The sequence below is a fragment of the Oncorhynchus clarkii genome, chromosome 18, assembly GCF_045791955.1.
Source record: "Oncorhynchus clarkii lewisi isolate Uvic-CL-2024 chromosome 18, UVic_Ocla_1.0, whole genome shotgun sequence".
NCBI lineage: Eukaryota > Metazoa > Chordata > Actinopteri > Salmoniformes > Salmonidae > Oncorhynchus > Oncorhynchus clarkii.
In genome coordinates, this window is record NC_092164.1 from 71344875 (window position 1) to 71358339 (window position 13465).

At 42.9% G+C, this 13465-nt stretch overlaps 1 protein-coding gene across 1 annotated transcript in view; it reads right to left on the reverse strand.

Moving 5' to 3' along the window:
• LOC139372403 (CUB and sushi domain-containing protein 2-like) overlaps nt 1-13465 on the reverse strand; it is a 773740-nt gene that overhangs the window by 327863 nt on the left and 432412 nt on the right. The window contains exons 15-16 of the mRNA XM_071112112.1: nt 8482-8672; nt 7832-7967 (exon numbers count right to left, since the gene is read on the reverse strand). Coding sequence (XP_070968213.1) covers nt 7832-7967; nt 8482-8672 — 327 coding nt within the window. The remainder of the gene's footprint in view (nt 1-7831; nt 7968-8481; nt 8673-13465) is intronic.

Sequence of the window (13465 nt, forward strand, 5' to 3'; positions counted from 1 at the left end):
ATTTATAGAGCTGTTATCTTCCGAATAAACTCTTAAAGACCTAGTAATATTTTACATCCATAGCAGTCAACATTAATCTTCATCTTACTTCAGTCTCATCGGAAAGTTGTAAATTCTTGGTTATCTGCATGAACCCTGGCCAACAAGTTGAATCAGCAATACAAAATTGGGTTCAATAATTTATTTACTAAATACCTAACTAATCACACATACACATAATTAATCATAACTTGATTACAAATTATGTCATAAAGGAAAACGTCCCTAGTGGACGGAACAGATATGACAGCTGGTTACCCAAAGAAAAGTGGGTTGGGTTTGAGTGAAAGAGTGGGAAGACTGAAGAACAAAGAGAGAAGCTATGTCTCTATCGGGCCGTAGGCAGCTACTCTATCGTAAATACAGTATCTACAGTCTATCTATCTACAGTAAATACAGTATGCATTCTAAATTACCGCCCATTTGGAAAAGGAAAATGCAATAAATATTTACTCTGAGCTGCGCTTCAATAGGTTGGTGGTAGATGGATGGCCATGTTGCCCAACAGAGTCCTTTGAAGAATGTCTCTGGTGGTCAATTGGATACGTTGTAGTAACGTCGTTGTGTGGTAGATGGGATACTCTGTCTGTTCCTTCCTAACCTGCCTTTGCAGCTGTGGTCGCTAACTCAACGGCTAGGAGGTATCACTTCTGTCGTGAATAAGAATTCAAAAGTTCATACCATTCGCAACCAAAGCTCATGCTAATGTTGGCTTTGTTCTGTAATTATTATCTGAACCATTCTGACATAGGACCGTCATCCTACCTCATCTTAACAGGAAGTTATGTTGTCGTCAAGGGCTTATATAGGAAGGGAGATGAGGGTGTGTTTGAATAGTTTTATAGCTCTTGTTCCATCACAGGGGAGGGCCATTGATTGAGAAGCCCTACCTTATGAAAATCCAAATCTCACATTTAAGAAGCTAAAATCACATTTCTTCCCATCCCAAATAATTTCATATTCAAACATTTAAAATTAACAACAATTCCATGTGAATCCGATAACTCTGATGTGTAGACTTTCCACTGTAGAGTTTGTCATCTTATCATTGATGAGAATGTCTCAGATGACAACCGAACTGACATCATATTCATTAAGTACCTCCGCATATGTTCAATTGTTCGGATTACCAGAATATAGTTAATTTCCCCCCACCTTCTGATGTTCCCAAAATCTCTATGTTAACCAAGTTTTTTTTTAATGTAACCTCAGTAGGGTAGAGAGAGGAAAAAAGGGGGAAGAGGTATTTAAGACTGTCATAAACCTACCCCCCCAGTCAACTATATAATGCTGTCAACTATATTATGCTGTCAGGTCAACTATATAATGCTGTCAGGTCAACTATATAATGCTGTCAGGTCAACTATATAATGGAGTCAACTATATAATGGAGTCAATTATATAATGGAGTCAACTATATAATGCTGTCAATTATATAATGCTGTCAGGTCTACTCATCCGGTCATTCAGCCGATAGAAACCAGTTTTCTCCACTAAGTAAAGAATCAGAGTTTTCACAGGTCTCTCCTCCATCAGTTACCTGCAGTATTAGACTTAAAAAGAATAATCCAGCGATCATACACTATTTACCAGGGCGCAGGGCTACCAACGTTAAGGCTAATCTGAAGATGGTGCTCGCTAAGGCTAAAACTGGTGAGAGTAGAGAGTATAGAGATATTGTTATCCACGTCGGCACCAACAATGTTAGGATGAAACAGTCAGAGGTTACCAAGTGCAACAATTTCAGGGTGAAACTTAGCTAGAAAGATGTGTGGAATAATTTTCTAACCCCTCCCAGTTAGGGGGAGTGATGAGCTCTACAGCAGAGTCTCTGGCCCCTCCCAGTTAGGGGGAGTGATGAGCTCTACAGCAGAGTCTCTGGCCCCTCCCAGTTAGGGGGAGTGATGAGCTCTACAGCAGTAATTGTCTCTGGCCCCTCCCAGTTAGGGGGAGTGATGAGCTCTACAGCAGTAATTGTCTCTGGCCCCTCCCAGTTAGGGGGAGTGATGAGCTCTACAGCAGTAATTGGCTCTGGCCCCTCCCAGTTAGGGGGAGTGATGAGCTCTACAGCAGTAATTGTCTCTGGCCCCTCCCAGTTAGGGGGAGTGATGAGCTCTCTGGCCCCTCCCAGTTAGGGGGAGTGATGAGCTCTACAGCAGTAATTGTCTCTGGCCACCTCCCAGTTAGGGGGAGTGATGAGCTCTACAGCAGTAATTGTCTCTGGCCCCTCCCAGTTAGGGGGAGTGATGAGCTCTACAGCAGTAATTGTCTCTGGCCCCTCCCAGTTAGGGGGAGTGATGAGCTCTACAGCAGTAATTGTCTCTGGCCCCTCCCAGTTAGGGGGAGTGATGAGCTCTACAGCAGTAATTGTCTCTGGCCCCTCCCAGTTAGGGGGAGTGATGAGCTCTATTACAATACATTTCCTGTTCTTTGTGGGTTTGTCTTTTGTTTGCCTCTTCCTTGGTACATTGAGTGGGTCTCATGGTGGGTGTCTTTTAGGTCCCAGTTGTTGTTGCTAGTCAACTTTCAGTGGACACTGCCATGAGTATCTTTCAGAACCTCTCCTAAAACCCCACTTGATTCATTTTGGTTGTTGTCAGTGACTCTTTGTTAGTTCCCCCTTCTCTCTGAGCGACATTGTTTGGTTTTCTAGCTGGGGAACGCAATACTCTACAGCTGCATCGCACAACTCAATCGCCGGTTGAAAACTGTCAGTCCAATAATATATAATTGTAGATAACTGGCCCTCTTTCTGGGACCCGCAGACAGGACACACAAAACAGGACCAAGCCTGGCATGCACAGGTGTGACGGACTCCATCCTAGCTGGAGGGGTGCTCTCATCTTATCTATAAACATAGACAGGGCTCTAACTCCTTTTAGCTCCACAATGAGATGGGTACAGGCCAGGCAGAAGGCTGTTAGCCAGCCTGTTAGCTAAGTGGAGTCTGCCACTAGCACAGTCAGTCTAGTCGGGTCAGTGTTGATCTTATCAATCTCACTGGAATAAAGACCTCCTCCATTCCTGTCATTATTGAAAGAGATTGTGTTCACATCTCAAAATAGGGTTACTTAATGTTAGATCTCTCACTTCCAAGGCAGTTATAGTTTATGAACTAACCACTGATCATAATCTTGATGTGATTGGTCTGACTGAAACGTGATGAATTGACTGTGTTAAAATGGGGCTTTTTCCTCCTGGTTACACGAGTGACCATATCCCCCCTGCGCATCCTGCGAAGGCGGAGGTGTTGCTAACATTTACGACAGCAAAAAGACAGCGTTTTCTGAGCTTCTAGTCATGAAATCCATACAGCTCCTCAATCACTTTTTATAGCTACTGTTTACAGGCCCCCTGGGCCATATACAGCGTTCCTCACTGAGTTCCCTGAATTCCTATCGGACCTTGTAGTCATAGCAGATAATATTCTAATTTTTGGTGGCTTTAATATTCACATGGAAAAGTCCACAGACCCACTCCAAAAGGCTTTCGGAGCCATCATCGACTCAGTGGGCTTTGTCCAACATGTCTCCGGACCTACTCACTGCCACAGTCATACTTTGGACCAAATTTTGTCCCGTGCAATAAATATTGTGGATCTTAATGTTTTTCCTCATAATCCTGGACTATCGGACCACCATTTTACAATCGCAAGAAATAATCTGGGTTAATAACCAAGGTTAATCAAAAGTCGTAGTATAAATTCTCGGACAACCCACAGATTCCTAGATGCCCTTCCAGACTCTGTCCACCTACCCAAGGACATCAGAGGACAACACTCAGTTAACCACCTAACTGAGGACCACCAAACAGGAAGTCTTCCAACCAGCTTGGAAAGATGGTACCATGCAAAATCAAAGAGCCCTCGCTGTTGCTCAATCAACCTTACTTTTACAATCTAATTGAGGAGAATCACTAAAAATCAACGTTCCCCAAGTGAGGATGGCTTTCACTTCAGCAGTGCTGAAGTCATTAACTTTGACGAATAGATCACGATCATTAGAAATAATTTTATGGACTCCTCTTTGAATCTGCGTATATATCTTCAAAGCTCAGTTGTCCTGAGTCTGCACAGAACAGGACCTAAGATCAATGAAGCCACTCAAGTTTTTTTTATCCTGTTATCTCTCAACACTTTCACTAAAATAGTCTTGGCCTCTACACCTTCAAGCTGCATACTGGACCCTATTCCAAATAAACTAGTGAAAGAGCTGCTTCCTGTGCTTGGCTTCCTATGTTGAACATAATTCATGACTCCCTATCCGTCGGATGTGTACCAAACTCACGAAAAGTGGCAGTATTCAAAGCCTCTCTTGCAAAAGCCAAACCTTGACCTGGAAAATAAATAAAAAACTTTTGGCCTATATCGAATCTCCAATTCCTAAAAAATAATAGCATGTAACAAGCTGTTGCACAGCAACTCACTGCCTTCCTGAAGACACATAATGAAACGCTTATGTCTGATTTTAGACCCCATCATAGCACTGAGACTGCAGGAGTAGAAGCACGGTGGCTAGGAAAAACTCCCCGGAAAGGCCAAAACCTAGGAAGAAACCTAGAGAGGAACCAGGCTATGAGGGGTGGTCAGTCCTCTTCTGGCTGTGCCGGGTGGAGATTATAACAGAACATGGCCAAGATGTTCAAATGTTCATATTAGATGATGCTTACCAATTGATGGGTGTGAAAGAAATTATATAACCACCCCCCAGACACGTCTAGCTAAGTGGATGGGTCATTAGTGTCTCGACATCTACTCAAGTTAATGAAATACTATAGATGGCCGTAATCACCCCCTAGACACACCTGGCTAACATGATGGGTCATGGAATCATCTGGTGATGTAGAGCCCTGGGCTCTCTGTGATCCCTAGACCATCCCTCGGGACCACCTGATGTGATGACTCCTGCCTGTCCCCAGTCTACCTGGTCTGGTGACTCCAGCCTGTCCCCAGTCTACCTGGTCTGGTGACTCCTGCCTGTCCCCAGTCTACCTGTCCCCAGTCTACCTGGTCTGGTGACTCCTGCCTGTCCCCAGTCTACCTGGTCTGATGACTCCTGCCTGTCCCCAGTCTACCTGGTCTGGTGACTCCTGCCTGTCCCCAGTCTACCTGATCTGATGACTCCTGTCTGTCCCCAGTCTACCTGGTCTGATGACTCCTGCCTGTCCCCAGTCCACCTGGTCTGATGACTCCTGCCTGTCCCCAGTCCACCTGGTCTGATGACTCCTGCCTGTCCCCAGTCTACCTGGTCCCCAGTCTACCTGTCCCCAGTCTACCTGTTCCCAGTCTACCTGTCCCCAGTCTACCTGGTCCCCAGTCTACCTGTCCCCAGTCTACCTGTCCCCAGTCTACCTGGTCTAATGACTCCTGCCTGTCCCCAGTCTACCTGTCCCCAGTCTACCTGTCCCCAGTCTACCTGGTCTGATGACTCCTGCCTGTCCCCAGTCTACTTGGCCCCCAGTCTACCTGGTCTCCAATCTACCTGGTCATTCTGCTGTTCTACAAAATTGCTGCTGCCACTGCCGACGCTACCAGTACCACGTCACACCCAGTACCACGTCACATCCAGTACCACGTCACACCCAGTATCACGTCACACCCAGTACCACGTCACGTCCAGTACCACGTCACACCCAGTGCCACGTCACGCCCATTACCACGTCACACCCAGTACCACGTCACACCCAGTCACTGATGACCTTTCAAACTCTCCCGCAAAAAAAACCGTGCCCAGCCAACACATCCAGACTCCGCCTACATCGACAAGCCACAGGGGTAATTCCTCCTCAGTGTTCTCTCCACCCAGACTACGAACCTAATTTATCACTTATCATCTGACTGATTAAACTGACAATAATCACAGCCACTCGCGTACACACGTACACACGTACACACACACACACACACACACACACACGCAGACATAGACACACACACACACACACACACACACACACACACACACACACACACAGACATAGACACACACACACACACCACCACCATCAACAGTTTGGCAGCTGCTTAATTAATTTGACCGATGGAATGACTCCTCCCCTAAACATCGCCCCTAAACCTGTCGAGAGAGAGGAGACCTACTGCTTTCGGAGAGAACCACCGGCTTCAATTAACGGCTCTCGCGATGTTCATTCACAACAATGTTTTCTTTATTCATCAAAGTCTCTAATTAATGAATTCACATCCGTGCGTTTTTCTATGTAAATTAGATGGTTCTGAATTAGATTGAGTCCAAATGGGACCCTATTCACTATAAAGTGCACTGCTACTACCCCATGGGGCTCTGGTCAAAAGTAGTGCACTATTTAGGAAAAAGGGTGCCACATTTGGGACCGAAGATTTAGATTTGTTTTTACTGTCGTATCAACGATCGCTAGGAACGGAGTGCGTTGTGGGTAGGATGAGGTGTGAAGCGTCTCATGACGTTTGACATATCGAGTTTGTTACCAATGTTATAATTTCTTGTATTTGTTCGCTGACATCATTTCTGTTTAAATGGACAAAATCAAGGAACAAGTTGTCTCCTGTGACCTTCATGTTAAACTGTCTAATATAAGTCGCAAACATCTGTTTGACCATTCATGTTAACTTGTCTAATATAAGTCACAAACATCTGTTTGACCATTCATGTTAAACTGTCTAATATAAGTCACAAACATCTGTTTGACCATTCATGTTAAACTGTCTAATATACGTCGCAAACATCTGTTTGACCATTCATGTTAAACTGTCTAATATAATTCACAAACATCTGTTTGACCATTCATGTTAAACTGTCTAATATAAGTCACAAACATCTGTTTGACCATTCATGTTAAACTGTCTAATATAAGTCACAAACATCTGTTTGACCATTCATGTTAAATTGTCTAATATAAGTCGCAAATATCTGTTTGACCATTCATGTTAAATTGTCTAATATAAGTCGCAAATATCTGTTTGACCATTCATGTTAAATTGTCTAATATAAGTCGCAAATATCTGTTTAACCATTCATGTTAAATTGTCTAATATAAGTCGTAAATATCTGTTTGACCATTCATGTTAAACTGTCTAATATAAGTCGCAAACATCTGTATGACCAAATCAGCAGCCATAGTGGGTCTGTCTTGAGAGGATCAATTATTTAAGAAAAAAATAAAAAGTTATAATATATATATATATATTCAATATATGCAAATCATGCCTGGATTAATTTGAAATTGTCTTAACACTAGACCTATGACAAAGATTTGTTCCCCTCATCTCAACTCTACATTTACATCACAACAGTCTGGAACTAGATCATTTAATGAGGAAAATGTCTGTTTTTTTTATAGAAATGGAGTCTGTTTAGTTCTGTATCCCAGGTCTAACTCTGTTGAAAGAGGAGACAATCTGGAGACTGGAGGAAGGGTGCCGTTGGGGAGAAGAAAAAACTGTTTGTGAGACAGACAGAAGAGCATAGAGGGTGATTCCTGGGAGCTATCTCATTACCAAGACATACATACACACAGAGACTGACGCGCGCACACACACACACACACACACACACACACACACACACACACACACACACACACACACACACACACACACACACACACACACACACACACACACACACACACACACACACACACACACACACACACACACACACACACAAAAACACACACAAACACACACAGTTATATGTACACACACAATAATGCAGACAGAAACAGACATGTCAAAGACAAAAGTATTTCACTGATAGACATGGTGGTGTTGTTTTAACTCCTCGCACCCACTCACTGGTGAAGGTGATGTTGAACCCCCGGTCGGTGTAGGTGTGGTCGGTCAGGAACTCTAGACGTGCCACGTGGGCGCTGGTGGTGATGGGAGCTGGCAGCACGTCACCAGAGAACGTACCCAGGATGGGAGACTCAGCCTGGGGTAGAGAGAGAGAGAAAGAGAAAAAGACAGAGCGAGAGACAGAGTGAGAGACAGAGAGCGAGAGACAGAGTGAGAGAGAGAGAGCGAGAGACAGAGTGAGAGACAGAGAGAGTGAGAGAGAGGGAGACAGAGAGAGAGAGTGAGAGAGAGAGAGATAGAGAGAGAGAGAAATAGCGAGATGAGACAGAGAGAGAGAGACAGAGAGAGGGAGAAAGAGAGAGAGAGAAAGAGAGAGAGAGAAAGAGAGAGAGGGAAAGAGAGAGAGGGAGAGAGACAGAGAGAGAGAGAGAGAGAGAGAGGGGGGGGGGGAGAGAGAGAGAGAGAGAGAGAGAGAGAGGGGGAGAGAGAGAGAGAGAGAGAGGGGGAGACAGAGAGAGAGAGAAATAGCGAGATGAGACTAAGATGGAGATGGAGATAGATAGAAATAATGAATCAGAATAATATCAATCAATCACTGATTGATGCATTGATTGATTGACCGATTGATTGCAACAAACATAACCCCTAACCTTGCCACCGTCCTTGACGCTGAGGAAGTCAAACTGCTTCTCCATGCTGAGGTCATTGAAGGCCAGGTTAATCCTACTCTCTGGCTTGGTGATGATGAGCCACACACAGTGCATATTGTTTCCATATTCCTGGGGGTAGTTTGGGGACAGCAGCACCCCAGAGGGGGTTGTGAAGTTGAAGAAGCACGAGACTGGAGGAAGGAAGAGCGGGGATGGGGGGAGGGGGGGAGTGATAGAAAGAGAGAGTATGAACATTACATAACTGTGCCTTCAGAACGTATTCACACCACTTGGGTTTTTTCCACATAATGTTGTGTTACGGCCTGGATTTTAAATGGATTCAATTGAGAATTGTGTCACTGGCCAACACACAATACCTATACTATCAAAGTGTTTTATCATTATTATACAACGACAGAAATGTAATGAAAATCCCCTTTGTTATGGCCTAACTAAGTTCAGGAGTGAAAATGTGCTTAACAAGTCACATAATAAGTTGCATTGACTCTGTGTGCAATATTAGAGTTTAACGTGATTCATCTCTGTTCCCCACACAGTACATTCAATTATCTGTAAGGTCCCTCAGAGCAGTACATTTCAAACACAGATTCAACCACAAAGACCAGGGAGGTTTTCAAAATTCTTCGCAAAGAAGGTCACCTATGGGTAGATGGGTAAAAAAAAAAAAGCAGACATTGAATACCCCTTTGAGGTAAAGATATTAATTACATTGCCTTGCAAAAGTATTCATCCCCCTTGGCGTTTTTCCTATTATGTTGCATTACAACCTGTAATTTAAATGGATTTTTATTTGGATTTCATGTAATGGACAAACACACAATAGTCCAAATTGGTGAAGTGAAATGAAAAAAATAACTTGTTTAAAAACAATTCTAAAAAAACAACTAAAAAAAGAGAAAAGTGTGTCCACCTCTTTGAATCCCTTAAAAAGGGTCTGACAACCAACCAATTACCTTCAGAAGTCACATAATTAGTTAAATAAAGTCCACCAGTCTGCAATCTAAATGTCTCATGATCTGTCACATGTCCTCAGTATATATACACCTGTTCTGAAAGGCCCCAGATTCTGCAACACCATTAAGCAAGAGGCACCATGGAGACCAAGGAGCTCTCCAAACAGGTCAGGGACAAAGTTGTGGAGAAGTACAGATCAGGGTTGAGTTATAAAAAATATCAGAAAACTTTGAACATCCCACAGAGCACCATTAAATCAGTAAATTCATTATTTAAAAAATGGAAAGAATATGGCACCACAACAAATCTGCCAAGAGAGGGCCGCCCACTAAAACTCACAGACCAGGCAAGGAGGGCATTAATCAGAGAGGCAACAAAGAGACCAAAGATAACCCTGAAGGAGCTGAAAAGCTCTACAGCAGAGATTGGAGTATCTGTCCATAGGACCACTTTAAGCCGTACACTCCACAGAGCTGGGATTTACGGAAGACTGGACAGAAAAAAAGCCATTGCTTAAAGAACAAAATAAGCAAACACGTTTGGTCTTCACCAAAAGGCATGTGGGAGAAGGTACTCTGGTCAGATGAGACTAAAATTAAGCTTTTTGGCCATCAAGGAAAATACTATGTCTGGCGCAAACCCAACACTTCTCATCACCCCGAGAATATCATCCCCACAGTGAAGCATGGTGGTGGCAACATCATGCTGTAGAGATGTTTTTCATCAGCAGGGACTGGAAAACTGGTCACAATTGAAGGAATGATGGATGGCGCTAAATACAAGGAAATTCTTGCGGGAAACCTGTTTCAGTCTTACAGAGATTTGAGACTGGGACGGAGGTTCACCTTCCAGCAGAACAATGACCCTAAGCATACTTCTAAAGCAACACTCGAGTGGTTTAAGGGGAAACATGTACATGTCTTGGAATGGCCTAGTCAAAGCCCAGACCTCAATCCAATTGAGAATCTGTGGTATGACTTAAAGATTGATGTACACCAGCGGAACCCGTCCAACTTGAAGGAGCTGGAGCAGTTTTGCCTTGAAGAATGGGCAAAAAACCCAGTGGCTAGATGTGCCTAGCTTATAGAGACATGCCCCAAGAGACTTATAGCTGTAATTCCTGCAAAGGTGGCTCTACAAAGTATTGACTTAGGAGGGGGGGGTTTGAATAGTTATGCATGCTCAAGTTTTCAGTTTTTTTTGTTCTCTTATTTCTTGTTTGTTTCACAATAAAACATATTTTGCATCATCAAAGTGGAAGGCATGTTTTATAAATCAAATGATACAAACCCCCCCCAAAAATCTATTTTAATTCCAGGTTGTAAGGCAACAAAATTGGAAAAATGCCAAGGGGGGTGAATACTTTCACTGTACACTTTGCACCCAGTCACTACGAACATACTGAATACGAATCATTACGTTTGGGGAAAATCCAACAAAATATATCACTGACTACCACTCTTCATATTTTCAAGCATGGTAGTGGCTGCATCATGTTATGGGTATGACTGTATTTGGCAAGGACTTTTCCCGATAAAAAAGAAATGGAATAGAGCCGAGCGCAAGCAAAATCCTAGAGGAAAACCTGGTTGAGTCTGCTTTCCAACTGACACTGGGAGACAGATTCACCTTTCAGCAATAATAACCTAAAACAAAATGCCAAATATACACTGGAGTAGCTTACCAAAACGACATTGAATATTCCTTGTTACAGTTTCGACTTCTATTCGCTTGAAAATCTATGGCAACCTTGAAAATGGCAGTCTAGCAATGATCAACAACCAACTTGACAGAGCTTGAAACATATTAAAATATTCTAATTTTCAAATATTGTATAGTCCAGGTGTCCAAAGCTCTTAGAGACTTACCCAGAAAGACTCAAAGCTCTTAGAGACTGACCCAGAAAGACTCACAGCTCTTAGAGACTTACCCAGAAAGACTCACAGCTCTTAGAGACTGACCCAGAAAGACTCAAAGCTCTTAGAGACTTACCCAGAAAGACTCAAAGCTCTTAGAGACTTACCCAGAAAGACTCAAAGCTCTTAGAGACTTACCCAGAAAGACTGAAAGCTCTTAGAGACTTACCCAGAAAGACTCAAAGCTCATAGAGACTGACCCAGAAAGACTCAAAGCTCATAGAGACTCACCCAGAAAGACTAACAGCTCATAGAGACTGACCCAGAAAGACTCAAAGCTCTTAGAGACTTACCCAGAAAGACTCAAAGCTTTTAGAGACTTACCCAGAAAGACTCACAGCTCTTAGAGACTTACCCAGAAAGACTCAAAGCTCTTAGAGACTTACCCAGAAAGACTCAACGCTTTTAGAGACTTACACAGAAAGACTCACATCTCTTAGAGACTTACCCAGAAAGACTCAAAGCTTTTAGAGACTTACCCAGAAAGACTCAAAGCTCTTAGAGACTTACCCAGAAAGACTTTACTTTGGTTGTAAATTAGGTCTTTCTGTATCTGTATTTCTTTTTCAATAAAAACAAAACATGTTTCACTTTGTCACTATGGGGTATTGTGTGTAGATGGATGAGAATTAACAAATATATATTTAATCCATTTTGAATTCAGGCTGTAACACAGAATGTGGAATTATGAAGACATTCTTTAAACAAAGCACTTTAAATAAAACTAGACTTGACACTATTTCCACAGGTAATGATGACAATGACGTGATTTTTGTTAGCTGAAACTAAAAACAATGATTCCATCTGTTAACCAAAGACATTTCTACTCGTCTGCATTGCTACTGTAAATAAAGTGATTAAAATGAAAAGATAATAAAGAAATAAACCACATAGTCCAGTAAAGACAGGAAGTGTGAGGGTTAACAGGAAGTGTGAGGGTTAACAGGAAGTGTGAGGGTTAACAGGAAGTGTGAGGGTTAACAGGAAGTGTGAGGGTTAACAGGAAGTGTGAGGGTTAACAGGAAGTGTGAGGGTTAACAGGAAGTTGTCCTGCTAGAAGTTTAAACTAACCTCCAGACGAGCTTCAATGCCTACAACACTCCTTCCGTGGCCTCCAACTGCTCTTAAATGCTGGTAAAACTAAATGCATGCTCTTCAACCGATCGCTGGCTGCACCTGCCCGCCTGTCCAACATCACTACTCTGGACGGTTCTGATTTAGAATATGACTCATATTAAGCATCTCCAATCCAAAGTTAAAACTAGAACTGGCTTCCTATTTTGCATTAAAGCAACAAAGCATCCTTCACTCATGCTGCTAAACATACCCTCGTAAAACTGACTATCCTACTGATCCTCGACTTCGGCGATGTCATTTACAAAATAGCCTCCACTCTAGTCAGCAAATTTGATGCAGTCTATCACAGTGCCATCTGTTTTGTCACCAAAGCCCCATATACTACCCATCAATGCGACCTGTACGCTCTCGTTGGCTGGCCTTCGCTACATATTCATCGCCAAACCCACTGGCTCCAGGTCATCTAAAAGTCTTTGTCAGGTAAAATCCCCTCATTATCTCAGCTCACTGGTCACGATAACAACACCCATCCGTAGCACGTGCTCCAGCAGGTATATTTCACTGGTCATCTCCAAAGCCAACACCTCTATTGGCTGCCTTTTCTTCCAGTTCTCTGCTGCCAATGACTGGAATAAATACAGTATTGGGATGAGGTAGTTGGATGAGCTGTTTACAGATGGCCTATGTGCAGGAGCAGCTCACAGATCACTGCACCTGCACATAGCCCATCTGTAAACAGCTCATCCAACTACCTCATCCCAATACTGTATTTATTTATTTTTTCTCTTTTACACCCCAGTATCTCCACTAGCACATCATCTTCTGCACATCTATCACTCCAGCTAAGTAGTAATTATGTCACCACTATTCCCTATTTATTGCCTTATACCTCCCTAATCGTACTACATTTGCACACACTGTATATAGACTTTTCTATTGTGTTATTGAATGTATGTTTGTTTATTCCATGTGTAACTCTGTATTGTTGTTTGTGTCGAACTGCTTTGCTTTATCTT